Source organism: Podarcis bocagei, assembly GCF_964188305.1.
Source record: "Podarcis bocagei genome assembly, chromosome: 11".
Taxonomy (NCBI): domain Eukaryota; kingdom Metazoa; phylum Chordata; class Lepidosauria; order Squamata; family Lacertidae; genus Podarcis; species Podarcis bocagei.
This window is the reverse complement of record NC_138136.1, coordinates 57,256,401-57,283,833: the sequence shown is the minus strand read 5'-3', so window position 1 is coordinate 57,283,833 and position 27,433 is coordinate 57,256,401. Positions and strand designations below refer to the sequence as shown.

Genomic DNA, 27,433 nt, shown 5'->3' with positions numbered 1-27,433 from the left:
CGCCCCTTGCTTTAAACAGGTCCGGGGACAGAGGGGAAGGCGCGCGGCGCTTCCCCTCTGTCCCCGGACAGTCTCCATAGGAACGCATTGATTGATTTTCAATGCATTCCTATGGGAAACCGTGCTTTGCAAGACGAAAAACTCACAAGAAGAAAAAACTTGCGGAACGAATTAATTTCGTCTTGCGAGGCACCACTGTATTTAGAATTTAGAGGGTGTGATTTGGACTGCCGGGAGTTGTAGTCAAACACTTCTGGAGGGTGCTATGTTAGCAAAGGCTGGACTAGGAGATTAAGTGAAGCTGCTGAAGAAGAGAAGAAGAAGAGTTTGGATTTGATATCCCGCTTTATCACTACCCGAAGGAGTCTCAAAGCGGCTAACATTCTCCTTTCCCTTCCTCCCCCACAACAAACACTCTGTGAGGTGAGTGAGGCTGAGAGACTTCAGAGAAGCGTGACTAGCCCACGGTCACCCAGCAGCTGCATGTGGAGGAGCGGGGAAGCGAACCTGGTTCCCCAGATTACGAGTCTACTGCTCTTAACCACTACACCACACTGGTGTACTCCTTGCAGATCAGAAAAGTTAGTTAGGGGTGTAGCTCAGTGGTAGAGTATCTGTTCTGCATGCAGAAGACTCCAGGTTCAATCCCAGGCATCTCTGGGTAGGGCTGGGAGAATGACAGCTCACTCATCAAAGCAGTAGGCAGGGTTTGTGACCTCTACATAGCTGTCAACTTTTCCCTTTTCTTGCAAGGAATCCTTTGACAGTTATGGACCTGTGCCTGGGCGACACCCCCTTTGCTTGCTGGCCGTCGCTCCGCCACCTCTCCAGTTGCCCAATCAGCTGCTGGCTGGGGGGCGGAGCAAGGGCCAGGTAGGGCAGGCTCCAGATGACCATCTCTCCAGTTGGTCCTTTTCTGAGAATTGCTTCACACTTGACATGGCAGGCCAAGCTGTTGGGGGCAGGACAATGAAGGTCGCAACAGTAGGAAGTGAAATGCAAGCCCCCTCAAAGAACTTGAGGATATACTGTTATGTACTGAAGTTCTCACCCTGGGCCAGCAGGGGGATACTGTAGATAGTTTTCACTCAGGTCCATATATGCAAATAAGGAATCGAAAGTGACGTTCAGTGATTGGACAGTTACAGAAAATGGTTACTGCTGCGTTCTACTGGAGCTCTATATAAGCAGGCTGGCTGAACCCTTCAGTTCAGTTCTGTTCTGGCCTGTGAATAAACAAGAGCTGTTTGAAGAATTGCTGTGTCGTCTGATATGTTCACCCACAACTTAACATATACAGAGTTTGTATCCCAAGGATCCACACTTGGCAGCTTCCCCCTGATGTTTCTGGCCAGTTTTACCAGTTCCTGCTTCTTCCAGAGAATCCTGGGAACTGTAGTTTTGTAAAGGGTGCCACAAGTTGAAAGGAGACTCCCCTGTTCCCCTCCCAGAGGCATAATTCCCAGAGTTTCCTGGGAAGAGGGATTGGTTTAAGCAGAGAGTCCAGATGGTTAGCCTTCAAGAGGTTCTCTCCCGCTGTGTGATCCTAAACTCTGGGAGTCAAGGTCCATTGTCTGTCTTTGCTACTATGTAAATATGCAGGATGTGAAATGGTACAAGTGATTTTTTTGTGTGTCCAATTGCTGCGTCCTTCATCTTTCGCTGTTTCTCTGGTCTGTATCCTTTTCTGAATTCCTGGCTTTGTAAATCCATTGAGGCACCACTTGCACTGTACATTTACAGTGGTACCTCAGGTTACATACGCTTCAGGTTACATACGCTTCAGGTTACGCACTCCGCTAACCCAGAAATAGTAGCTCAGGTTAAGAACTTTGCTTCAGGATGAGAACAGAAATTGTGTTCCGGCGGCGCGGCAGCAGCAGGAGGCCCCATTAGCTAAAGTGGTGCTTCAGGTTAAGAACAGTTTCAGGTTAAGAACGAATTAAGTACTTAACCTGAGATACCACTGTATAGCAGTATTATCCCACTTTAAATGGTCATGACTTCCTCCCCAAAAATCCTGGAAACTGTGGTTTGTTTGGGCTGCTGAGAGTTGTTAGGAGACCACCCCGTTCCCCTCACAGAGCAATGATTCTCAAAGTGGTTGAGTATACCTGAAGGAGTGTCTCCACCCCCATCATTCTGCCCGGACGCTGAGGTCCAGAGCCAAGGGCCTTCTGGCGGTTCCCTCGCTGCAAGAAGCAAAGCTACAGGGAACCAGGCAGAGGGCCTTCTCGGTGGTGGCGCCCGCCCTATGGAACGCCCTCCCATCAGATGTCAAAGAGATAAACAACTACCTGATATTTAGAAGACATCTGAAGGCAGCCCTGTTCAGGGAGGTTTTTAATGTGTGACATTTTAATGTATTTTTAATCTTTTGTTAGAAGCCGCCCAGAGTGGCAGGGGAAACCCAGCCAGATGGGCGGGGTACAAATAATAAATTATTATTTATTATTATTATCAGTTCATAAGAGAGGGGGAGAGAAAACCCTCCAAAATCCACAGTTAGACAATAACTTAGGGTCAACCAAATGGCTGTTTGGTTGGGTTTGGACTGCTTGCCACTATGGTATACCAGCTTAGAGAGCGGGAGAGAAATAAGATTCTAAAGCAAATGGAACAGAATTGGAACAGAATCGTTCCTATTAGGATAGCAAGAAGGAAAATGGCAGTATTCACTGCATAAATTTAGTGCATTCCAGAAATGCATTTATCACATAAGATAATAGTTGCAAGTCAGAGAAGGAGGTTGGCACTGGCTAATTTAAAAAAAAGATATATACATCTATTCCAGCTTGCATGACCTGAGAGGCTCTCCATTACTAATCATGGAAACTTTTGGCCTATCTCTGGACAATTCGACGGTGCAAGGGAAGCACTCTGCACATGCTCATGACCATTACAACAACTGATGAGCCAAGGCCAAATCCTGGTATCCTGAACAAAGGGAATGTGAAGAGCTCCACAAAGAATATCTTAAAACTGGCTGAAAGGGCTTTAAAATAGCAAATGAAATTCAGCCTAAGCAAGTGTAAACTGATGCACATTAGGGCAAAAAAGCAAACAAAAAAACACCTCTAACTTGATATATATGCTAACAAGCTCTGAAATAGCAGTGGCTGACCAGAAAAGAGACCTTGGGGTCATACCAGGCACCTTAAATAAAGTGCCAAGCCAGTGTGCAGCAGCTGTAGATAAGAAAACTCCTTTTTTATGAATAATATAGGAATGGGCAGGAACATAAAATGCAAATCTATGATATAACCACAGTTCTGGTCACTGTGGCGCAAAATGGATATTGTAGAGCTTTAAAAGATTCCAAAATCAGCAACCGAAATGATCAAGAAGGGGCTGGAGCAACTCCCCTATGAGGAAGGATACAGGGACGCGGACTTATAAAAAATATTGGGGGGGGGGGCCGGGAAAGCTCATGAATAATAAATAAGCTCATGAATATGCAAATAAAGTGGCGCCGCCTCCTCGTGAGCGAATAGGGGAGAGCGTGCTGCGCCTATTAATCAGCTCCGAAGGAAATTGGGTGGAGCTTTTGCTCGGGAGGGAGGGCAGGAGGCATGCAGCCCGACCCTGTGCATTTTGGGCTGGGGGAGGGGCGGCAATGGCGCTCTGCTGGAGGGGCGCCGGAGATTATTGGGGGGCGGAGCCCCCCCAAACGAATTTTTGAGGGGGCTCGGGCCCCCTCAAGCCCCATGGAGTCGGCGCCTATGGAAGGATAACATCTGGGACTTGGTGGTTTTTAAAAAGCTGAGCAAAAGGCAGGGGAGACACGAGAGGCATCTATAAAATTATGAATGGTGTGAAGAAAGTAGATACGTTTTTCTCACTCTTTATAACTTTAGAACTTGGGAACGGTCCCATGCAACAGAATGGAGAAAAACTTTCCTCCCTCTTGCGTAACTGTGGAACTCATCGACATCCAAAGAAGTTGAATGTCTGTTGGAAGATCAAGGGCATACCAGAGGACGTTTTTCACCCAGCACACAGTTAAATAAACCATGGAATTCAATCCCTCAAGAAGAAGAGAAGAGTTTGGACTTGATATCACACCTTTCACTCCCTTTAAAGGTAAAGGGACCCCTGACCATTAGGTCCAGTTGTGACCGACTCTGGGGTTGCGGTGCTCATCTCGCTCTATAGGCCGAGGGAGCCAGCATACAGCTTCTGGGTCATGTGGCCAGCATGACTAAGCCGCTTCTGGCGAACCAGAGCAGCACACGGAAACACCGTTTACCTTCCCGCCGGAGTGGCACCTATTTATCTACTTGCACTTTGAGGTGCTTTCGAACTGCTAGGTTGGCAGGAGCAGGGACCGAGCAACAGGAGCTCGTCCCGTCGTGGGGATTCGAACCGCCGACCTTCTGATCAGCAAGTCCTAGGCTCTGTGGTTTAACCCGCAGCGCCACCCGCGTCCCTTTCACTCCCCTTAAGGAGTCTCAAAGCGGCTAACATTCTCCTTTCCCACAACAAACACTCTGTGAGATCAGTGAGGCTGAGAGACTTCAGAAAAGTGTAACTGGCCCAAGGCCACCCAGCAGCTGCATGTGGAGGAGCGGGGAAGCGAACCCGGTTCACCGGATTACAAGTCTACCGCTCTTAACCACTACACCATGATGCCTCCCAAGCTATCTCTCAAGAGGCGACAGTGGCCACCAACAGTGGATGGTTAGGCAAATTCATGGAGGGGAAGGCTAAAAATGGATAAATTCCGCCTCTTGCTCCGAAGGCATTGTGCCTCTCAATATCAGTTGCCAGGAATCGTGAATGCTGTTGCACTGAGGTCTGCCATGCAGGCTTCCCACTGGCTGGCCACTGTGAGAACAGGATCAGCATCTGGACTGGCCGCTGGCCGGCACACCTCTCTGCTGAGAGCCTGGAGATAAGCAGGAAGAGGCAGGCAGAAAAAGGAAGAGACTCAGAAGGACAGCGGAGCATTTAAGGACAGGGAGGGACCAGAAACAGCCAGAAACAGCGGCTGCTCAATCCAGACCCCCACACAGCCCATGGGTTAGAGCCTGGTGCCGATACTGTAATGCCAAGGTTGCAGGTTCGATCCTCACAGGGGGCAAATTCACGCATTTCAGGGGATTGGTCTAGACGACCCTCAGGGTCCCATCCAATTCAGTGACTCTATGTATCTATGCAACACCCTAAAGCTCAGCCCAAATTCGCTGTGACACGCGTTTCTAGGACCAAGGTCCATTTCCTTAGCTCTCACCTGCACAAAATAAAACTTTTAAGCCGCGATAAATCGCTTACAACCTTCTGGCTGGGACAAGGCGCTTCGCTCGAGGCGCCACGCAGGGCTCAAACCAGCCTCAAGGTAGGACCTCGCCTCCCCTTTTGAATCCCCCAAACAGCCCTTGCGCCTTTAAGAGCTGCCCAGAGGGAGCAATTGCGCCAGCTGCGCTTCCCCTCCACCACCGCACACAGACACAAAAACAGCTGCATCGCCAGGAGGACGCGCGCACCTGGCGAGAGATTCGCCCTTAGAGGCGCAGGGTCTGCGCATTGCATCTGTGCAGCTTTGCTGCAGGTATTCAAACGCCCCCTCTCCCCAACCCCTTATAGCTAAGCCTTAAAGGAGAGGGGTGGACGTCTAACTTTTCCTTCCAGAGACCGGACACGCTCCCACGCTTTCTCCCCTCTCACCCAGAAGTTGTCCTTGAAAAGAGTCTCCCGCATGGTGGCTGCGGAGCGGCTGCAACAGGTTAGATCCCCACCTCTTCTGTGCCAGGTGCGCAAAAAGTGCCCAGCCTGCTGTTGCTGCTGCTGTTGCCCAGCCGAGCTGCTCCACGCAAGTTCCTCAATTCTCCGTGCCTTCTTCCACCACCCCCCCCCCCACTCCCTTCCCTGCTTCCCTTTTCTGCTGGGTCTTAAAGCCGGTGCACGCGCAAAAAAAGAAAAGAAAAAAGGAACCCATTCTTCCCCTCTGAATTGGACAAAAGGGGAAGGGCTGGGGATGGTTAGGCCCCTGAGATGGAGTTGGTGCCCGCTGGCAAAATGCCTTTAAAAGGTTGTGCAGAAGGTGGGGAAAATTCATAGAGCACCTTAAAGATCGCTGTGAAGGTTTAAAGACGTCAGCAGGATTGTTATAACACTTATAACATTAACAAGGTTAATGTTAAAAGTGAATTCGAAAAAATGTAATTGGATGCAGTAAAAAGAACGGATAAATATTGGAAACTGAGGGAGAGGGAAGTCCGGGTATTCAAGTAATCCCAGATGTGCAAAAAGTTGGAAATGTTTTAAATGCAAATAACACTGTTGAAAAATGAAATAAAAATAAAAGTTGTGTAGAAGGATTTCTCTCTCTGTAGCTTCTCAAAGAGGGCTAAGAAATGCATGCTCAAATTTCCTCTTTTTTGCACAAATTGTAAAAAAAATGGAGTTTGAGGCTTTTCCTTGACTAGGGGGAGGGGGAATCTGAGGACTACTCCAGAGCACGGACAGTGTCATCCTTTAATATGTGGTTACTCAAAAATGACTGATTTTAATGGGGTGTTAATAATAATTATAGTTATTATTTTATTTTGCCCAGCCTTCACTTGAAGGTCCCGGGGCAGGTTACAATTAAAACACAATGTTTTAATTGGGGGGGGGGGTGGGGAGAGAGGCTGGTTCCCAACAATCGTGTACATGATCTTAATTTTCACAAGTCAGGTTAAAGAGGTCCAAAATAAAGCTGCATACTCACAATACAGTGGTACCTTGGATTACATGCACTTCGGGTTACAGACTCCGCTAACCCAGAAATAGTACCTGGGTTAAGAACTTTGCTTCAGGATGAGAACAGAAATCGTGCTCTGGCGGCAGTGGGAGGCCCCATTAGCTAAAATGGTGCTTCAGGTTAAGAACAGTTTCAGGTTAAGAATGGACTTCCAGAATGAATTAAGTTCTTAACCCAAGGTACCACTGTACATTTAAAACACCCGCTCCAAGAATCTTGGGAATTGTAGTTCACTCCTCACAGAACTATACTTCCCGGTAACTTTAACAAATTTGCAGCAACAGGTCCCAATAAATATATACTATGCATATTTATAACTCAGAGCAACACTTTACAGTGGTAACTCAGGTTAAGTACTTAATTCGTTCCAGATGTCCGTTCCTAACCTGAAACTGTTCTTAACCTGAAGCACCACTTTATCTAATGGGGCCTCCTGCTGCTGCCGCTGCGCCGCCGGAGCACGATTTCTGTTCTCATCCTGAAGCAAAGTTCTTAACCTGAAGCACTATTTCTGGGTTAACGGAGTCTGTAACCTGAAGCGTCTGTAACCTGAAGCGTATGTAACCTGAGATACCACTGTATAAGTCTGATGACATGGACTATAGTCCATAAAAGTTTATAGCATAATTTGTTTGTCTTTTACCGTATCACAGAAGTTTCTTGTTTTGCTGCAAAACCTTTGCTGCAAATCTTTACCATGTTTACTCAGACTTTAACCCCCATTGATTTCAGTGGGCTTTACTTCCAAGAAAGCAGGTTTGGATTATATAGCTATAGGATTGTGGTTAGAACTGTAGTTTATCCCTAAGAGAGAAAGAGTTCCCAGCGACTTTAACAAACTACAATTCCCATAATTTGTTGATAGAAGCCATGTCCCTTAAATGTATTATGTGGTTTTTGTCCTGAGAGTAATAATGCATATAGCATTGGGCCACACAGCTGCAGTCCTTAGGCACACTGTCTTGAGAGTAACTCCCATTGGAAATGAAAATTCATTTGGAGTAAAGGCAGCACTCCTGCACATACTTACATGTGAGTAAGCCACACTGAACTCTGATTTACTTCCAAGTAAGCATTGTTTGCTATAGCTCCTAAAGGCACTACTTCCTTGAATGCAAAAGTTGTTTAGAGTCAACATGGTTAGGGTGGGACTGTTAAGATTGTGGTCTTTCTGGTGTAGTTCTGATTGATAGGTGGCAAACATTCAACAGGTGGAGCTCTCCCTTACTATTGCCCAGGAAAAGGCTGCATCGGTTGAATTTCCATGTGCTTCACAGATAGAGGAGCCCTGTCAGACAAAAAAGGTGGCAACGCTGTGCTTAGCAACAGAAGCTTTATTTAGGCGCAGAGGTGAGTTGGGAGGATCAGCTGGAGTGTTGGCAAGATCAGAGAACATTTGCAGGTGCTAATTAACTCCAGTTTTCAAGTTGCTTGTTACACACAAAACACTTTCAGACAAAGTAGATTGTGGGAAGAAGAGGTGCTGTGTTCTGAAGGAAGAATGGTTTCTGACAAGGGTATGCAGTTAAGAGAAACCAGAAGCCTGTGATTTTCACAATTGCTTATCCCAGAATAAAAAGAGAAAAAGTATTTTTTTAAAAACCATGCCGACCTTACTAGCCAGGTGGCCAAATGCAAAAGAGCAAATGATTCCATCCCACCCCTTTTAAAATCCTGGAAGAAACACAATTTGATCCAGTCTAGCTTCTCAGTCAAGGCTCAGAAAAGCTGCCCTTGCTTATTTTACCTCTTTGTCAATCATATTTAGTGTATTTTTTTAAATCCCACCCACCTTTCCTCCAAGCATGAAGTAGCACACATAGTTCTCCTCTACATTTTACCCTCACAATAACCCTGTGAGGTACAATGGCCTGTGAGATGAGCAGCAAAGGTCTGCCCGTGAATGCCATGGCTGAGTGGAGATTTGAATCCAGGGCTCCCTGGTCGTTGTTTGAGACTCTTAACTGCTACATAACCATCCCCATCATTCAGCCCGGACATTGAGGCCCAGCGCTGAGGGCCTTCTGGTGGTTCCCTCACTGTGAGAAGCCAAGTTACAGGGAACCAGGCAGAGGGCCTTCTCGGTAGTGGCACCCGCCCTGTGGAACGCCCTCCCACCAGATGTCAAAAAGAGAAAAAACTACAGTGGTACCTCTGGATGTGAACGGGATCTGTTCCGGAGCTCCATACGCACCCTGAAGAGAACGCAACCGTGTCTGTGCGTGCGCAGGTCATGATTCGCCGCTTCTGCGCATGTGCATGATGTCATTTTGAGCATCTGTGCATGCACGAGCGGCGAAACCCAGAAGTAACATATTCCGTTACTTCTGGGTCGCCACGGAGTGCGACCCAAAAACGCTCAGCCTGAAGCAACTTTAACCCGAGGTATGACTGTACCAGACTTTTAGAAGACATCTGAAGGCAGCCCTGTTTAGGGAAGCTTTTAATGATTAATAGGTTATTGTATTTTAATATTCTGTTGGAAGCCACCCAGAGTGGCTGGGGAAACCCAGCCAGATGGGCGGGGTATAAATAATAAATTATTATTATTTACTTAACAAAAGTATTTAATAACTGAGGGGGGTGGGAGCGTTCTTACTTTAAGAGCACGAGAAGAGTTTGCTGGAGCAGACAAGTGAGCTGCCTCGTTCTGGATCTGGTTCTCGCAGTAGCCAACCAGATGCCTGTGGTTAATCCCAAAAGCAGAGTCTGAGCACAACAGCGGTCTCCCCGCCTGTGATGCCCAGCCACTGGTATTCCAAAGCATTACTGCCTCTAGCAATGTGGTAAAACACAGTCATCAGGTTTAGCAGCCAACGACAGTCTCATCCTGCACAAATTTGTCTAATCCTCTTTGAAAGCCATCCTCGTTCGTGGCCGTCTCCTGTGGCAGTGAGTTCCAGAGTTTAACACTGCAGGATGAAGACCTGTACAGTGGTACCTCTGGTTACAAACGCTTCAGGTTACAGACTCCGCTAACCCAGAAGTAGTACCTCAAGTTAAGAACTTTACTTCAGGATGAGAACAGAAATCGTGCGGTGGTGGCACAGCGGCAGCGAGAGGCCCCATTAACTAAAGTGGTGCTTCAGGTTAAGAACAGTTTCAGGTTAAGAACAGACCTCCAGAACGAATGAAATTCTTAACCCGAGGTACCACTGTAAAGTGCCCAGATGTCCCCCCCCCCTTTTTCCCTTTTAAGTAAAAGCTGAAAACTTTGAGATGGAGAAGTTCCGTCTTGAGAAATGGTAGCTCTGAATAGATAGAAGTATTTTCAAGGCTGCCTTTCGTGGCATAAAACCCTCACAAAGCAGCTCACGAGAAATCAAAATATAAAACAATTGTGCGCATATATATATACATATGAGAAAACAACTGTTCAAAGCACCACAAGCTGACAGCAGATAAAATGATTAAAGGCTGTATTTGCAAGTACCGGTAAACCACCCACCACTGGAACATGGAAATTACAGGAGCATTTCTTATGCAAAGTTTGCAACGAGAGGCATTGCAATCCACAACGTGTCAGATGCTGTTGGCACAGAATGAAGACTCCACCTGTTCTCCCGGTTTGCCTGGCCTGACAAGAGTTACTAAAAATACGGCTGAACAATGAGGAAGGTCAGATAGGACAATTGCCTAGTTTGTTTCCAGGTTATGACAGTAAGAATGCATACAAGAGGAAGTCCCAAGCGCACAAACACACCCTCTCTGTTGCCGATAACTCAACTTCAGGAGGAATGCTTCCAAAGAGGGGTCAGCAACTAGAAGCCCTCAAGACTAATCCGCCCTCCCACAAGGGATGGGCACTTCACTTTACCACATTGCCAGCCCAGAAGCCAAAGAGGGTTCTGTAGTAAGTGCTGTCCTTTTGCATCAGAAGTTGTCTGCAGAAAGGTGAAGTACAGTGGTACCTCAGGTTAAGTACTTAATTCGTTCCAGAGGTCCGTTCTTAACCTGAAACTGTTCTTAACCTGAAGCACCACTTTAGCTAATGGGGCCTCCAGCTGCCGCCGCGCCGCCAGAGCACGATTTCTTTTCTCATCCTGAAGCAAAGTTCTTAACCCGAGGTACTATTTCTGGGTTAGCGGAGTCTGCAACCTGAAGCGCATGTAACCTGAAGTGTATGTAACCCGAGGTACCACTGTACAAGGGTGTTAAGGCAAGTTCCCATGACCCACCACACAGCTACCCCCAGGTAATCTTGTTCCTGATGAGGCCACTAAGATTTTGCTAGCTAAGGGCAGGGAGGCAGATTTCACATGGCTGTAAGCGAATAAGGGGTTTGGTGGCAAACAGCCTGCAAGCGTTGCTTTACTCCTACTTCGTGTGTGTATGCATGTGTGAACAGGGGGCAAATAAAGGTCAGAAAGCTGCTTGCATACCAGTGTCTAAGAGACTGAACTATGAGTCAGGATGTTCCTTGTTGCAAAAGGCCCGATCCTACCCTAAACCAAGTCTGAAAGCACCCCTAGACAATCACAACAGGCTAACATGAAGCTAACTCCAGACAGGCTGCTGGATTGCTCTGGCCGGCAGCATCTCACAGCAGCCCAGGTTGGATATTTAACATTATGAGATGGCAGAATGGACTGTACAAATCAAACTGCAAGGGAAGAGACCATTTTTATTGGTCCCTTGAGTAAAAACAACTAGAAGCAGAAAACGAGCCATTTGGGAGAAGCAATTTGCTCTCCCTGCTGTCTCTACTCTATTTTATCTTTTACAGCATTTGTAAATTTGATCCGCAACTGCATTGAAACTGTTCATTCTACCAGAACTTTGTAGCCCAAAAATGGAAATTACCAACAATAGAGGAGTGGCAGACGAAGATGGTTGATTATGTGGAACTAGCAATACTGACCTGTACGATCCAAAATCAGGAGGAAACAAAATTCCAAAAAGATTGGAGTAAATTTATGGAGTACATAAAATAATAGCTGTAGAAATTTGAAGACTCTGAAATAAATCTTACGATGTAGACAGGATTGGATACAATAAGAAACTGTGGAAAAGTAACTGACATAAGAAAACCTGTTGAAGGGAGGGAAGGAAGTCAATGCTCAGCAGAGTGTGGGGAAAGAATGTGGGTAAATGACTGTTGAATTTTACTGTATTTTGTTTGTATTAAATGAAATACCAATAAAAAGCATTTACAAAAAAAAAAAGGAACTGTTCATTCTACCCTGAATCAGGAGTCTACCACCCCATTCTTCTGCATGTTAGATCCAGCCTCAAGCTACGATTTCTACCTGCTGCCTGATCTTTTCCGTTGCCTGAGCCAGGGATTAAATCTGGGCAGTTGTCTGCCTGCAAAGGATGTGCTTGTCACTAGATTGAAATGCTTTTGCCCAGTCCCTGGGAAATGTCCAAGATAATCCATGTAAGCCCCAAAGGACCTCTAAGCCAGAACTCACAAGAAAGATTTAATACTTCTTCCAAAATCACCTGTGCTTCCTTTCCCTTTCCAACCATCGCTTTCTTACCTCCTTTGGCAGAGATGTTTCTTTGAAGAGTGTTCTTTCCACTGTAGAAAAAGTATTCCATATTAAATCCATGAGCCTTTCTGTCCTCTTTTCCTTTCTGTCTCTCCTACACCCAAGAAGGTTGCCTTGCTGTAATGTGCGACTGAGTGTAAGGAACAGACCTGAATGAAACTGGGTGTCCTGGGAGGATTCACCCGCAAGCATCATATTACAGCAAGGAAGTCTATGGAGCAAGACTATGGAGGTGGGGAAAACACCAGCAGGAAGGTGTACTTTCCTGGAAAGTGTCTCCAGGAAGCTGCACAATTATTGGATTAGTGACATCCCTAAATCCAGGTGCAACGTGGGGATGAACACACAAAATGATACCATGGTGGTGGCTGTTATCCCTCTGCTTGAAGAGACAATGGAGTGTGCCTCCAGGGGTGAAGACAAACCGTTGGTTTAACAGCCCCGAAGTGACCTCCCTGGGTTAAAAAAAGGTAAAGGACCCCTGGTTTAGTCCAGTCAAAGGACTATGGAATGCAGCGTTAATCTTGCTTCAAGACCGAGATTAGACCTGTTTAGACCACAGTTTCACTCACGTCCCTGGGAGACAAGCCTGGGCAGTGGCTATGGAGGTTCTATGTTACCCAGATGAGAAGACCCCCCTCTTGGCCATGCTGATGTGGTCCAAAGGAAAGCAGAAGAAGACTTTTGGCACCAGCTTGGCCACAGGAGTTGCCGGAAGAGAACAAGGCACCATACAACTGTCTCAGGGACTCCACTCCAGATTCGCGTAGGGTTTACTCCTTAGCTTTTTCTTCTTCCAAAGATATCCCACAAGGCAGCGGAGGTTTAGCAGGGGCAAAACTAGGCTTTCTTTCACCCAGGGCAAAGACCCAGTTTGGCACACACAAACCCATGCTCATTTGCATACATACACGCACAGGCTGGTGTTAGGATATTGATGTTCCGTTCCACCTAAACAGATGTGTGGAGCTGTTGTATGTCTGTTTACATTCCAGCACAGTTTGCTGGGAACTTCCGTTTGTGTATTGCTTTTACTTTGTGCTTCCTGCTGCTTTTTGGGCACGAAGGGAAGCAGACATTGTTTTCTTTGTCCTGATCTATGCTGAAAAAACTGCTTGTAAATATGCTTGACATACGCCTCTGTCCGCCCTTCCGTCGCAAAGTTTTGTTATTTCTGCTGGCCGCTTCTGAAGCTCTGAGTCACATTTTTTGATGCAGAACCGAGGACTGGAGTTCGACAGGCTGCCAGCTGGTGGGCTGGAGCCAGCTAGGAGTCTGCCAATTGCCCCTGTTCTCTTGGACGCATCACAACAGTTGGGAGCCTTAATGGTGCCCCTCTGGAGGCTCCGTCGGGGCAAAAAAACCCCTGCTAGCCCCCCATAGGTACAGCACTGGTTTAGGACCAGAATTTTCCTTCTCCTAGGTGGGCTACCTTCCCAAGTTGACGAGTCCCATGTGCCCCTCACTACAACACGTGCAGAAACCGCCTTCTTAACTGCTGGACCCACTATTGGTCCCGTCTGTTCAATCCACCAGAGCCTGTCTTCACATGCAGGTGAAGTCCTTAACTCACAGAGGATTTGAGACCCATCGGCTACCCTCACCTGGTTTAGCCAGCCAGTCAGAGCTATTCCTGGGGTGTTGCATGCTGACAACTTCTAGAAGTCACAGGTGAGAGCTGAGTCCATGGTAGGGACCAAAGGTTGACAAACTACCCCAGAAGAAGTGCATCATGTCCCTCACCAGAGGTACTACTCCTCCCCTAACTTCCCATAGCATGGCAAAGCAGTTGTTTTTCTCTTAACACCAGGAACAACTCCACAGTAGTGGTACCTTGATTTAAAAACAGTCCGGTTTAAGAATGATTTGGTTTACAAATGCTGCAAAACTGGAAAGTGTCCTGGTTTGAGAACTTTACCTTGGTATAAGAACGGAATCCGAACGGTGGAAGAGCACCAGCGGCAGGAGGCCTCATTAGGGAAAGCGCACCTCAGTTTAAGGAAGGTTTCAGTTTAAGAACAGACTTCTGGGACAGGTTGTTTGTAAACCAAGGTACCAGTGTACAAAGAAATGTTTTATTTGGCCCTGTGTGTTTATTATGGGGGATACCAACCCCCCTCTTCCAACAAGATCCAAGGGTTAGTGGGGGACCCTTTGGGTCAATCATGTATCTGCGATCTGAACCCTGAGTGTTGGCTTAAAATGTGTTACAATGTATTACGTCAGGGATTTCGAAAAGGGAGCTGGAAATGTGTGCTCTGGTTGTGCAAGCCACAGCACAGGTGAACAAGATGGAACACTGGCCTTCCGTCACATACGCGACTTCTGATGGAAGAGGAAAAAGCCATGGGCTAGGAAGGAAACTTTGAATGCTGGGAAATGGAATGTATGTGTCAGGTTTCTTTGTAGGGTGGATGAACTCTGGGGCTTTTCCATGTGTGACTCCTCTAATCTTGTGCCTCTTGATCATCTCCAAAGTTGCTCAAACTGGAGACCTTAAAGCCATTATTTGACTCTCACATACCCAATACACCGTGCACACATGCTGAGAGGTGTGGATTTAATCTCTAGGCAGGGGTTCCCAAAACATGGCTCACAGGCTTCATTCACCTGGTCTGCAGTGTGCCATTGGATTTGTGGCTTGAGAGGGAATATCTATCACCTTAAATACTCTTAAATTGTAATTGTATTGCTTCTTTTATTTCTTATATTGCATCTGATATTGAATGTTATGGAATTGTAAAACAATAAAATACAATTACAAATCATCCAGCAATGACTAGGACAGAAAAATCGCTAGGTGGTCCGTAAAGACCTTTAGCAATTTTCAAGTGGTCCATGGGGTGAGGAGAACGTCTAGTCACCATTGCTCTAAGGCCTCATTTGCACATTACAGTAGTACCTCGGGTTAAGTACTTAATTTGTTCCGGAGGTCCGTTCTTAACCTGAAGCACCACTTTAGCTAATGGGGCCTCCTGCTGCTGCCACGCCACTGGAGCACAATTTCTGTTCTCATCCTGAAGCAAAGTTCTTAACCCGAGGTAATATTTCTGGGTTAGCGGAGTCTGAAACCTGAAGCGTCTGTAACCTGAAGCGTATGTAACCTGAGGTACCACTGTACTGGCAGAGGGCTGTTGCATGGGAGATTCAAAACTCCTCTGGTCACGTTGTTGGGGAGTAGGGGAGACTGCTGTCTTAGAACAAGTGTGGGGAACCTGTGGCCCTAGATACATGGGTGAACTGCAATTCCCATTATCCTATGCTGACTGAGGTTGATGGGAGTTGGGGGTACAGCAACACCAGGATGACAACAGGTTGCCCATCACTGACTTATGAGTTCCCATAGCAGCACATTCCCAGAAAGGCAGGGAGGCTAAGTAAGAAGATCTAGAGTGAGCATGGCAATCATTTATGGTCAGGAAACTCACAGGTCCAGAGTCATGGCCTTCCCCTGCCTAGTGCTCTCCAGTTTTGAACTTTGTAATTCCCACCATTCCTGACCATTGGCTACAGTACCTAGGATTGATGGGAGTCGTAGCCCAAAATACCTAGAATGTATCTGGTTGGGTAAAGTCAAAATAGGAAAAAGGTTGAATTGCGGGGTGTTAAGGAATAGGAAAGGCTAGAAAGAGGTGGAGGAGGAAACAAGTTCTGAGGGAGTATATTATCTAAGTTCTAGGAAAGGGCTGGGTGCTATGAACTACAAGGCAGTGGAGAAGGACAGCAGCTTGGGAAGCTGGGCAGTTGGTTTCAAGGAGTCAAATGAACACAGCAAAAGCAGCAGGCATGTTCATGTAACACAATGCTTTCATGTATTTTATTGCACAGCGCCCTAGGGTTTATTTTCTGTACATGTGCTGCCCTCTACTGGTCCATACATTTAATGTACTGGTTCTGCTGGCTAGGGGTGATGGAAATTGTAGTCCAAAACAGCTGGAGGCCAAAGTTTGTGAAACTCTGTTCTAGAGTCAAAGGAAAAGCACCTCCCAGTCAAACAAGCCGTGTAATCCTAAATGTGCAAACTGGAGAACCACGTCTCTCCCCCACCCTCCAGCTAAGGGCAGTTTTAGGTGCTTGAAAACATGCCAGAAAGTGTTGGATGTGATGTCTCATTGAGGGATGAAGGCAGAAGCAAAGTTTCAAGGTGCAGTAGATGCCACTAACCTGTTTGCACATAGGCCTGAATACACACATAGGAAAAAATATAGCTGTGTTGAGATGTTTGTGCACCTATGTGTTTTAGAGAAGTGGCCTGTGTTTCTTTCCAATACTTCCCCCCCCCCCTACAAGGCCAAAACATTTCTAAAAGGGGTGAGACTAGTTTTCAGGCGATGTGCTTCCTGGAGGCTGATGTGCCACCTAAGGTGGTTCCTTCATGAATGGACTGTCTCTGATTAGTGGTGTGGACAATGAAATGAAGAAAAGGCTGTTCAAAACTTGTGGTTTTGGCCACCGGAGTAAACCCCTTTTAGAACAGGGCAGGGCTACAGTATGGCCTGTACAAGCAGCTTGTACAATGGATTAAAACTCTGCTGCCCATTTTGAAGCCACCCAAACCCACCTTCCCATCCTACTATTCCAACCATCTAACCCCCCTCAGACCTATAGCACTAATTTTACATGTGTAGCAAAACCACATTATCAACCCCAGGTTAGAAAGTCTGAGCAGTACGGCAAAGAGGCAAAGCAACTCTCCCACATGTGTGTTTAAGGGCAAACAGCCTTTAAAAGAAAGCTTTTGTTCTTTAATTGATAGTGTGCAATGTTTGCACTGAGTCTTAAAAGTATTACCCTAACGAAAAATCAGTATGGTTTGCAAGATTTTATTTGCCATGTACACACCTATGTCGGTTGCCAGCAGGTCACTATCACAGAGAGCACTATGGCCACAAGACTTCTTTACATGGAACTTTTAATGAGATCTGTACATTCAACTCACACATACCTTTTATTAAGCCTCTGGTAAAAAAAATGGAACCAGAGTGCTACCACCGTTCAGTGACAAAATATGCCTTATATAGAGAACTGTCAAAGAGTTTATGCTTCAAATGTTGCCAGGAAATTTGTGACTATTTCCTTCAGCTTGGCGTCAGTTTGTTCAGAGATCTTCCCATCAGTCCTGTCAAGGCAAAACCAACCAAATTTCAACTCTCATCCACAGCAGTAGCAACTACTCCTTCACTTCAACCCTTTTGCAGCGACTTCTTATGCCACCAGCTTTCTCTTTCCCCCACCCCCACCAGTATCCATAAATCGCCATATTAACAATATTATAAAATGAACCTAAATATTAAATGCAGTGCTGTGCGCCATCCAAAGGCAGATTCTTAAAGCAGCTCTTCCAGGTTTTTATAAAGTCATTGCTGCTCTTTAACAATAATGCTCAGAACTATAAGAACTTTCAGTTGTTCAAAGCCACAGTCATTCCATAAAAATGCATGACTGCCTCACAAGCAAGTGGAAGTTTCTAGTCTATTTTACCTGATTGTGGAGAGGAGGGCCTGGTGCTGGCTCAGAACGTGAGCAAGGAAAGCACTCTCGAATTTGGTGATCTTGCTGGGCTCCAGCTTGTCCAGGTGGCCTCTTACCCCAGCATAGATAACTGCAACTTGTTCCTCAATAGCCATGGGAACTAGAGAGATAAATGTGCAAACTTAGAAGATTGTCCAGAAGGAATAAAGCAGACGTTGGGCTGAAAAACGTTCCTCGCGCTTGTGTGACATGGGGAGGGTGTGGTAGAACCAGGAGTCATGCAGAATTCTTACCATATTGTCCTTGTTTAAGCAGCTCAGTCAGTCGTACACCACGACTGAGCAGCTGCTGAGTAGCAGCATCCAGATCTGACCCAAACTGGGCAAAAGCAGCTACTTCACGGTACTGAGCCAGTTCCAGCTTCATGGTTCCGGCCACCTAGAGAAAGGAGTGGACAGGCTTATTGCCTTTTCTGGGCAAATCATTCTGAACACTTTCCGCTTGCCAGTCTATGTCTTCAGCTACCTCCTGGACCATCAGAATTGCTATGACAATATAGGAGTGGTCAGTTAACTATCTAGATTAAATATGGCATTGTCAGGGATGGGCAGGCTTCAGGCCTGGGCAAACAACTGTGCTTTTACTAGGATGCCAAGGTCCACCAACTGGTGCTAGGTACAAAATGGCAGCTCAGCAGCCCAACACAGGCTTAGAATTAAGGAACAAGCTGCCACCATACGTTTCTCAGTATCAGAACTAAGCTCACAATGTTTTCATACAGACGTTGTCATTCGTTTCAGCAGTTATCATCCACAGCAGCTAAATTTAGTGCCTTTTTGTTACTGTCATTGTTAATCAGTGAGATTAATGATATTAGTCAGATATCATTGCCAATATATTGCAAGTCACTCAAGAGTACTCTCTTGTCCTACAGAAATTATTGTTAAAAGTCAGAGGAGCCAGGACCAGGATGTATAACAATTTGACAAAAATGGTCTAAGCAGAATTGATACAGAAAAGGTCTGGCATATTATGCTATTGCTCAAGAAATTTCCAACCTTGGTTTTGCTAAACTGGCCTCCACTTAAAACTTTTACTAAACCGATTCCTGCAGAGACAGCAGCATGGAATATGCATTCCTGTATGTTAACCAGAGAATACTCACTGGCTTGCCACGTGAGCCTCTTTTATTCAACAGGTCTAATTGAGATAATGAAATGCTAGAAAAGACCGATACTGCTGCTATGATCCTGCATCCCAAGACAACAAACTGAATGCTTAGCTAACCCATAGTGTCAATGTAACTAAGATTTTACACTTACCTGCTTCATAGCCCTTGTCTGAGCAGCAGAACCAACACGAGACACAGACAGACCAACGTTGATGGCTGGGCGGATACCTTTGTAGAACAGCTCAGTTTCCAAGAAGATCTGTGGGGGAAACCAATATTTAATTTTACCAGACACTAATGTGACTAAAGAAGTGCAATTGGGCCCAATATGGACTTCAGGTCATCCCAAACCATTCTGTATGCGGATTCTCAATTAAGTGCTTTGGGATCCTACCTGACCATCGGTGATAGAGATTACATTGGTTGGAATGTAGGCTGACACATCACCAGCTTGAGTCTCGATGACAGGAAGGGCAGTCAGAGAGCCACCTCCAAAGGAATCGTTCATTTTGGCTGCTCTTTCCAAAAGGCGGGAGTGCAGGTAGAATACATCGCCGGGGTAGGCCTCTCGGCCAGGTGGACGACGCAGCAACAGGGACATCTGGCGGTAGGCGACAGCCTGTTGATACAAGAAAGATGTTACACATCTGTTTCACTGGCTCCAAGAATCTTCTTAAGGTCCAAGTTTGTGCCCCCCAAATTAAGAAGCCAATAGCACATTCAAACCTGTTTGGATAAGTCATCATAGATAATCAAAGCATGTTTGCCATTGTCTCTGAAGTATTCGCCCATGGAGCAGCCAGAATAAGGAGCCAAATACTGGAGGGGGGCAGCGTCTGAGGCTGTAGCAGAGACCACAATAGTGTATTTCATGGCATCTGGAAAAAAATGGTTTAAAACAGTTTTGTCAGTGTCGGTTTTTAATTAAATGGAAATGGAAACAGATTGGCTAACAGCCATTTGGTTACTAGATTTTGCCCCATCACACCATACCATTTTCTCACAGTATTTCAAGGTGGGGGACTTTGCTACAGTAAATGGCAGAGTTTACAAAAGTGTGTCAGTTCTCTTTGTATCTGCAGGAACTAGGGGGGAATGTTTTCTCCTATTTGTCCTTACCCCGGCACACTGTAAGTTGTGCGAGTTTAGCATTCAACAGAAATAAAATTAAGCTGCAGTTTCAGAAAAGCAAAGCAGGTATTTAAGTAACAGAGCTTAGTACCAAGGAAATCGAACTTGGCAAAAATTCTGCTGTCAATAACATCTAAGCTGTGTACACAAAAGAGTTATAGATCAATCATACACAGATAAAAACAGTTCAAAAAACATTTATGCTATCCATTTCCACAGACTTCACTTCCATCTAGGAAGTTTGTGCAAAATACATAAATACCTGCATCAGTGAGCCTCTTCACCAGTTGAGCAACAGTGGATCTTTTCTGGCCAATTGCAACATAAATACAGTACAGTTTCTTCTTTTCATCAGTCCCATCGTTAAATCGTTTTTGGTTGATGATGGTATCAATAGCAATTGAAGTTTTCCTGCAAGGAGAATAGCAAGTCAGTTAGCATCATTTTCTACAGCCTGTCCAAAGCTTTTATAAAGGATTTCAAGCTATATTTTGGGGAACCCCAGAGTTCCTCATTGAGGAAATTATTATAACTATTATTTATTAAATTTATGTACCACTATTTATCTGAAGATCACAAGGCAGTTTACAACATAATTGTGTGCAAGCATAATAATCATGGACAAGCTTCTCTGCCTATATGAATCTTATTTTACAATGAGCTGAATATAATCAGGAATTCATTGGCAGTTCATTGTAGAGCCAGTGCACTGCCTGAATGGGGTACACCTAAAAAACATGCCCCAGAGCCTTCTACAAAGCCCAGGAGATTTGAGACAGGGGCATTCGGGTCCTTGGCCAACAAATCAATGCGTTAAAGGGATCTCTGAAAAATGGGAGCTTTGAGACACTTTTCTTAATTCCCAGGGCACTTATTTATCACAGAAAACTTAACAGCAGTTAGGACAAAGCAGTTTGAGTTAGGCAAGACAGTAGCTCCTTACCCTGTCTGCCTGTCTCCAATAATCAGCTCACGCTGACCACGACCAATTGGTACCAAGCTGTCTACGGCCTTGATGCCAGTTTGCATGGGCTCTCGCACAGAGATTCTAGGAATGATCCCAGGTGCCTTCAGACCAACCCTCCTGCGAATCTTGGAAGCGATGGCACCCTTTAAAAGGAAGACAACATTGTCATTTCCCCAAATTTGCTCACTACTGATAACCGACACGCAAAAGCAGTAAACATCGTTGCCACACCAACCTTTCCATCGATGGCATTTCCCAGTGCGTCTACAACACGTCCCAGCAACTCTTCACCAACTGGGACATCCACAATGGCTCCTGTTCTCTTCACAACGTCCCCTTCCTTAATCAACCTGTCATTACCAAATACGACGACACCAACGTTGTCAGGCTCCAAGTTCAAGGACATACCCTAGAAAGAAAGTTAATTTAAGAAGGAATTGAAAAGATGCCTTCATGAGACACTCCAGTCAAGTGTTGACAGGGCAGATTCCCACAACCAACTGAGGTCTACCAAGCTATAAGGTTTGAAAACAGTATCAGACAGTGATGATACTACCATATAGGATATGCTATGGCTGAGCACATTAGGTTAGAACTATAATCACAGTAGCAGGTGTCTTATCTTCAGTGAGCAAAGCCTCTTTGTAACAAGTTGATTTTAAACCACATTTCCAGTCCCAACATTATTCATAATCAGGTACCTTTCACAATGTAACCAAAGGGTATGAAGAGACCTTCAAACCAAGAATAACAAGTTTTACACAGGTACTTAAATAAAAATACAGATGCAATGAAAACAAAACCTACCTTAAGCCCAGAAGAGAACTCAACCATTTCTTCTGCTTGAACATTCCTGAGGCCATACACACGGGCAATACCATCACCAATGGAAAGCACACGGCCAGTTTCTTGAAGCTCAGCAGAGGTGTCAGCGCCCAGAATGCGCTCTTCAAGAATTGAGGATACTTCAGCAGTGCCTGTCAGAATTTAAGTCATGACAATGAAATTTCCTATGCCACCAGGAGACTCATTAGAATCTTAGCTCACTTTGCATCAAAAGTGACATTTCTGGTAGTCTGGATTAACCAAGATAGGTTAGGTCTGAATCTTGTTTATAGCACATCCTTCTGTGTGGTGTGGTGACAAGACTCTATCTAGTCTATGAAAGATCAGGTGTCCATCTCTAATCTGGCCAATGTCACGCAAGACACCATATATAGAGAGAACAGATCTACAATTGCAAAAGCAAAAAAACCCCCAATTTATTGTTTTATCTTCCTTTGGTGGATCTATCACACCCTCACACCCTTTAGACAAGGTTTTCAAGGTGTATTTGAACATTTGACTCACCTTTCTACAAATTACTCAAGGAAGCTTGCATGAGTTAGGCAAGCTGGATGGAATGCTTAACAGTTTCATTTCTTGATTCTGTACACTCATGGATTAGATTTAGCTAAATGGTAATCAAAGTGGTCTTCTATTTACCCAACTGCCACTATTTCTTAAAACCCCAACAGACAATTAAAACTTTAGTTAATATGCCTATTCCAAAACATTTAGAAGCGTAACCAGTTAGGTAATTGCTATACAGTACTACATAAAAGGATATATTTCTTTCAGTTCCAAATGTTTCACCAAATCAATGCTTAGCTGCAATTAACAGTGATCACTACAGTACTTTATTACCAAAGTTGAGTTTCCAAATATTTATTTTTACTCACCTGTTTTCTGTGGACTTGTTTTGGAGGCATGGAGGTTCCTTGTTGCAACAAATGATGCACCCAAAGCATTCCGAGAAACCTAGCACAAAGAAAAATCTTTTGACTTTTACGTTTAACTTATCACTTTCTTGACATTTATGAAATCACACTCCTGTTTTTGCTACTCCTCACTCCATCTCCCTGCAGGGTTTACTTAATCCCAGTTATCAGCTCTTATATACCAGCTATTGATTATTTCAACCATAAAGGTATGTTACTGGTATACAGTATCTCAATGGTGGCGAACCTATGGCAAGCGTGCCAGAGGGGGCACTCAGAGCCCTCTCTGTGGGCATGCACGCAATCACCCCAGCACAGAGTTTGTTACAAGAAAGCCAGAGGGAGGTGGGGCCGGGCTGCTCCCCTCCCATTCTCCATGCGCGCTTGAGGACATTTCTCACATCACCCGCACCTCTGCCCAGCCCAGCTGCTCCCGCTCCATTCTGCACCCCTAGACTGAGTCAGGCAGAGCCAGCCAAGCGCATCACTTGAACTGCTCCTCATGCTCCAAGCATGTATGAGTTGTTGTTTTTCTAAACTGAAACTTCAGTATTAAGGTTAAATTGCCATGTTGGCACTTTGCAATAAATAAGTGGGTTTTGGGTTGCAGTTTGGGCACTCGGTCTCTAAAAGGTTCTCCATCACTGCAGTATCTGGAACAGGTAGACATACGGTACAGAACATTTCTAGTATGCAGGTTTACTTGGGATTATACACCCACTGTAGCCAATGGGGCTTTCTCCTGGGTAGAAATACATAAGATTGTAGCTTTAGATTCAATACTGCTGCAAGTGACTTTAACAAGTAAGGTTTTGGCACCATTAACACAGAAAAAGAAGATACAAAATCTTAATGATTTGTATAGACTACTCAATATTAGTGGCTAGAAGGTATTGCAAGAGAAATAATCAGCCCAAATATCTTGATTTTAGTGGCATCCTCCATTCCCCTTCTGTAGAATCTTACAGAAGGGCCTAGCTCCCTGCCATCTGAAAAGTTTCTTTCATAGATTCACTCTTGCACAAACCTATTCACAGGACAAAAGAAATGCCTATATAGTCACAGTACTGAATATTGGGAAAATATGGGGAAATCGCAGACACGCTCTTGGATAGAGACATCCAGGTGTTGTTATTTTTTTTTAAAAAAGCTCTCTCCCATATAAGGCCCTGAATTTGAAATTGGATGCAAATATTTGTTGTTCTTTTCAAGCACTCTGTGGGAATTATGAAATACCGTATTTTTTGCTCTATAAGACTCACTTTTTCCCTCCTAAAAAGGGGAAATGTGTGTGCGTCTTATGGAGCGAATGCAGGCTGCACAGCTATCCCAGAAGCCAGAACAGCAAGAGGGATTGCTGCTTTCGCTGCACAGCGATCCCTCTTGTTGTTCTGGCTTCTGAGATTCAGAAATTTTTTTTTCTTGTTTTCCTCCTCCAAAAACTAGGTGCGTCTTACAGAGCAAAAAATACGGTAATTTTATTTGAGGTGCCTTTTCTAAAGAATAACCTTCAGTACAATCTACCAGCAATACTGCACATGGACTCTCTCAACACTAATTGGTCAAAAAGAATAACAAGGACAAATACATCAACTCTGTAAAGTAATGGCAAATGTGAAGACACAGGACTGTGAAGAGCTGATGGAACTGTCAAATATGTAGCAGCAGTCACAGCTGTGAAACCTAGGGCTGCACCACCAAAGTATATTGCTAGAATGAAGATTTACACTGAAATATTTGTCAAGAACGAATGATGTATTAGTGCTTTTCTATTGTAAACTGCCCTGTGATCCGCTGAGGAAGGGCAACATAAATTTTAAATAAATAATATTTGTAAGTAATCAAAATAAAGAAGATATAAACCTATCTTTCAAAGCAGAGGAGGAAGAACTCTAGGACTTTCCACCACTAACAGGCTTTCAAGACATGTAGATCTACAGGGGAGACCCCAAATGAGTGGTTGCATTTGCAACCCCTGAACTTATCTTTTTAAGTTCCCAAACTTGTCTGGGAGACAGTTTTCTCAATCCCTGACTAAACGCAAAAGGTGAGCAAATACAGCTCATAAAAAAGGCAATGCCAAAGGATTCTCTTATTAGATGCCACCAAGGTCACAAATACCAAAAGACGATGCTGTGCTGACACCACAAGCGCTGTCATCCTGCAAGGCAAGGCAAGTATGCCTGCAACAGCAGCCACCTCTCTCCTACCCAGGAGCCCATGCACACTCCATGTATCCACAAGGATTTCCCCTTGTGTGGAGGGCATTCCCCTCTCTCTTTCCCCCTCTGTCCTCATCTGGGTTCTGGTCGCTGCAGGATCAGCAGCTGCAGGTCTGCCTGGCATTCTGTCTTTACAGGCTTTCAATTCCATTTTAAAGACATTTAAACTTCTCAATATTCTAATCTGTCATGTGTGGTCCAGATGAGATTCCTGCATTGCAGGGGACTGGACTAGATGACTCTCTCAGGGTCTTCTCCAACTCTACCATTCTGTGGCGACTGTAGATGCAGAAACTGAATTGCTTTGAAAATATAAACTTAAGAAATTGAACAGAGGCATTGCGGGCAACGGGGACTGGATAACATGTTCTGCACCCTCAGAGGGAAAATGAGCCCAACTGCATTTCTGCCCAAGATGTTCGCAGCTCAGAGAGGAGCAAATCAGGGGTGAAAGTGCCTCTCCTGCAACCTTTAAAAAAGAAACGGCGGAATATTGGAGGAACAACCATTACTATCGCTATTTATTGATTACCATTGACAACCACCCACCCATGCTTTCCAATGCCTAGTACAGCTGCGCATTATAAGTCATCGTAGAAACAGAATAAATCACAATCACGAGGCTTTATTTAAAAAGAAGGATCACCGGGCACAGGGCCTTTGCTCTCTGTCCCCCACCAACGTGCAGCGGCTGAAGGGGACCCGTTTCCCTTCGCAGTGACCTTGCCAGGCCTCCAGGGGCGAAAGGAAGCGAGAGGACGGGAAGCTCCACCGACCTCGCTCCCCTTCCCGCCGTGGAGCCCAGCGACACGCGAGGAGGGGAGGCAGCCTCGCAGGGGAGCGAGGCCCGCAAGAGCCCGGAGCCTCCCCCCCTCCTCAATGTCACCCGCAGGGCCCCAAGATGGCGGCGCCGACGGCCGCCTCACACGGACCTCCCTCCCTCCCTCCGCTCCCGCGTCTCTCTCACCAGGCCGGCCTGCCGGGGCAGGGCGCGGGCGAGGGCGGCGGCTACGCGCACGGACAGCATCGCGGCGGGAGAGGGCGGCGGAGAACCAAGGGAGAGAAGGAGACGCCGCTACTGCCACTGCCGCTTCTTCTTGCTTCTCTTGCAGCCGCCGCAGCCGCCTCACGTCAGGGACCCGCGGACAAAATGGCCGCCACGCAGCGCCGCCCCCTTTTTGCCGGAAGAGGCCACGCCCCCTTTCCTTCAGCCTGGCGGAGAGGAGAAAGTCATGACCCGGAAGCGCTTCTGCTGCCTTTCGCCACCTTTTACCTCAGTTCAATAAATAATAATAATAATAATAATAATAATAATAATAATAATAAAAAAAGATTTTATTTTTACTATAAATAGTTATTATTAAATAATTAAATATAATAATAATAAAAATATTGATATTATTATATCGGTCCGGTTTCTTTATCTGCAGTTATGCCTGAAATTTCTCTTCATGTGTGCGTTTAAGGGGGAGAGAGCGCTGTTGGACTCCAACTCCCAGAGGTCCCCCTCCGACACGGCCGGTTGTTAGGCATGCTGGGAGTTGGAGTCCAGTCGGGTCGTCTGGCATCCCGACGGTCTCCCTCGCGAGGGCAGACCCCGCCCACCCAGACGCGAAGGTCGTCCAAGGGGGAGGCGCGGTCCAAACGGACTAACCCCACCCCTTTGGTGTAAACTGCCGGCGAAGGGGGCGTGTTCGACTCCCTGACCACGCCCCTTCCAAACTGCCCCGGATCCACGTGGCTCGCTGCTTAGTGCTGCGTTGTCAGCTGCACTCGAGCAGCCGCTTGATTTGAGCCTCTGCATAATAGCCCTGGTTTCCCTCTGCCTTGCATGATCAGGGCTTTTGCCCTAGTGAGTGAAGCTCCTCTGAGCATGTGCAGAGTGCTTATCGCTCCTGACACTAAAATCGCCGCGCTCCTAATCCCAAATTCCTGAGAATAACCCCATTTCAAGTCATTGGAAGTTACTCCTGAGTAATCTCATTGCCAGTTACCTATTTCTTAGGGAGGGAGGGAGGACGGGTGCGTCTTCTGTTTATAATAATATTTGGAAAAACACATTAAGTAGGCACACCTCAAATGCGACAAAAATATATTCTCTTCATAATACTGTTACGTACTACGGTATGTATTACTGTGCGTTTATTCAGTAAACCACCCTCGGATGGATGATGATAATAAAATAATAATAATTTGTAATAATAATATTGAAAAGATTCAATAAATATGATGGAAGCACTGTATAAGCACGCACCTTTTGTTATTTGTTTTTCAAAAGAAACATGTAAAGTTTGGGATTCCCCATCCAACAAGGCCCCCTCCTCACCCTCTAAGCACAGGTTGCTATGGGGAAACGTTCCAGAGTTCCGAAGGGAGTCCAGCAGGTGCCCAGTGTACATGACGTTCTGCTGAGTGTGCGATAAGAGAGTACCACAGTGCAGTGGTGCAATAATAATAATAATAATAATTT

The 27,433-nt window shown here is 45.6% G+C and overlaps 2 protein-coding genes and 1 long non-coding RNA gene across 5 annotated transcripts in view; 1 reads left to right on the top strand and 2 right to left on the bottom strand.

Annotated features, from left to right (window-relative positions):
* The window catches only part of PSTPIP2 (proline-serine-threonine phosphatase interacting protein 2), a 56,912-nt gene extending 44,528 nt beyond the window's left edge, over positions 1-12,384 (bottom strand). The window contains exon 1 of one of the 2 annotated variants that reach the window (XM_081213103.1): positions 12,229-12,384. In XM_081213103.1, coding sequence (XP_081069229.1) covers positions 12,229-12,300 — 72 coding nt within the window. In that variant the 5' untranslated portion in view covers positions 12,301-12,384. Of the gene's footprint in view, positions 1-5,667; positions 5,853-12,228 lie in introns of those variants that run through there. The other variant, XM_081213104.1, reaches the window with a different exon arrangement.
* Positions 4,935-12,219, top strand: LOC308597430. 2 transcript variants are annotated; one of them, XR_014012975.1, is made up of 3 exons: positions 4,935-5,338; positions 9,415-9,531; positions 11,472-12,219. It is a non-coding gene; the product is annotated as an uncharacterized lncRNA (long non-coding RNA). The 2 variants fall into 2 exon arrangements; XR_014012976.1 differs by having other exon boundaries at positions 9,415-9,549.
* A 4,663-nt stretch (positions 12,385-17,047) lies between the features above and the next one.
* On the bottom strand, positions 17,048-26,110 carry ATP5F1A (ATP synthase F1 subunit alpha). Its single transcript, XM_081212953.1, has 12 exons — positions 25,931-26,110; positions 22,703-22,781; positions 21,789-21,958; positions 21,217-21,390; positions 20,958-21,124; positions 20,277-20,425; positions 19,610-19,761; positions 19,278-19,502; positions 19,035-19,142; positions 18,006-18,150; positions 17,722-17,872; positions 17,048-17,359 (listed from the first exon to the last, which is right to left on the bottom strand). The coding sequence occupies exons 1-12, from the start codon at positions 25,988-25,990 to the stop codon at positions 17,278-17,280; spliced, it is 1,662 nt and encodes a 553-aa protein (XP_081069079.1). The 5' UTR covers positions 25,991-26,110; the 3' UTR covers positions 17,048-17,277.
* Between the last annotated feature and the right edge of the window lie 1,323 nt (positions 26,111-27,433).